The sequence below is a fragment of the Lactuca serriola genome, chromosome 5 (assembly GCF_051521515.1).
Source record: "Lactuca serriola cultivar US96UC23 chromosome 5, Lser_US96UC23_V15, whole genome shotgun sequence".
NCBI lineage: Eukaryota > Viridiplantae > Streptophyta > Magnoliopsida > Asterales > Asteraceae > Lactuca > Lactuca serriola.
Window position 1 is genome coordinate 346,776,746 of NC_136412.1, and position 1,609 is coordinate 346,778,354.

Here is a 1,609-nt window from a genome sequence, read left to right on the forward strand (position 1 = left end):
ATTGTCTCTAAATTGACTAGCCCTGATCTACGGGCGTTACAGACATCGACAGTACCAAGCTAGTTTGCATGGTTATTCACACCTTCTTTGTGATCATCGGTATCCTAGTCACAAATGGAAAGGGCATAATCGAGATTAAACATACCATTGAATAGTTCAATGAATCTCAAAAGATCTAGGAATTTCCTTTAAAACCTAATTCATTTAAAATTCTTTTTCATGGTGGAATTGGTAAATCGTCATTTACCTACCTTCAAATAATTTACAATTGGATTACGACATCGCTTTTATGAATTGTGAATTATTGTGTTGGGTCCTAGACTTAATATTTCATTTTGGGTGTTATACTAAGGATTCCTTACCTAATCAAAACTTGTCCTTCTTCTTTTGTAGATGTCAACTTCCAATAACGCTTCTGGTTCCTCCAACAACAACTTCTCAAACACTTTCTTGCTCTTGAGCATTTGTGCCAAGGTGACATTTGATGGTTCCAATTTTAATGATTGGATCTGTAACATCATAATGGCCTTGCGATTTGAGGATAAGGAATATGTCCTCAACAAAGAGATGAACGAGATAGATGAATCACAAGCTACTCCTGAAGAAATAGTTGAGTATAGGGCCCACTACAAGGATGCTACCAAAGTATCTTGCATTATGGTGGCCACTATGACTCCTGAGCTGCAACAATTCTATGAGGAATATTGGCCTTATGAGATGTGTAAGGACTTGACGGAGAAGTACCATCAAAGAGAACGTCAAGAAAGTTGTGAGATAGTCTGGTCACTCATAACCACCAAGATGAAGGATGGAGAGTCCAACACGACCAACCTGCAACGCATGCAACGCTATGTGGATTGTCTCTTGAAGCTTAATGTGAACTTTGATGAAGAGTTGGCTATCGAAATAGTCTTGCACTCTTTACCTCATTGTTATGATCAGTTGAAGTTGATTTATCATCTTAGCAAAGAGGAAGTCACGTTGAGTAAACTTCAAGGATTGCTGAGAACCGCTGAAAGTGGATTAAAAGAAAAAGTTGTTGAATCCACTCCTCCTACTACTATTGCTCTAGTCATGGCTATTGGACAAGGAAGGGGACAAAGAGGAAAGCTCCCTTAAAGCAAAGTTGTAAGGGAAAGTCTCATGAAGTTTCTTCTAGTGGATCCAAAGGAAAATCTGGTTCTGCTCCCCTTTCTACCTCAGATCCAAAAGAAGCAACATGCTTCTACTACCAAGACAAGGGGCACTGGAAGAGAAGCCATGCCAAGTACCTACAGGACATTAAGTTTGGAAAGATCAATCCTACCTCAACAGGTATTTACACTATTTTGTCTAAGAACTCATTGCATTATAATTCTTGGGTCCTTGATACAAGATGTGGTTTTCACATTTGCTCTGACTTGCAGGGACTAAAAGAAAGTAGGAATGTGGAGCTTGGGAAGATGAACCTGATAATGGGCAATAGGATATCATCACCTGTTACCAAGATCGGTGTTTATTTTTTAATGCTTAGTAGTGGGTTGTGTTTAGACTTGAATAATTGTTGCTACTAGTCAGAAATGACGAGGAATATTTTTTTTCATGGTTTGTATAGAAAAGGTTTCATATA

General features: G+C 38.5%; 1 protein-coding gene across 1 annotated transcript; it reads left to right on the top strand.

Moving 5' to 3' along the window:
• The first annotated feature begins 393 nt into the window (after nucleotides 1-393).
• LOC145051091 (uncharacterized) lies at nucleotides 394-1,119 on the top strand. The gene has a single exon (XM_078999234.1). It carries the CDS (start codon nucleotides 394-396, stop codon nucleotides 1,117-1,119), a length of 726 nt encoding a protein of 241 aa, XP_078855360.1.
• Nucleotides 1,120-1,609: the final 490 nt, after the last annotated feature.

What these genes read in the sequence shown, in the direction of transcription:
- LOC145051091 (XM_078999234.1), top strand. Translation starts at nt 394, where the DNA reads ATGTCAACTTCCAATAACGCTTCTGGTTCCTCCAACAACAACTTCTCA.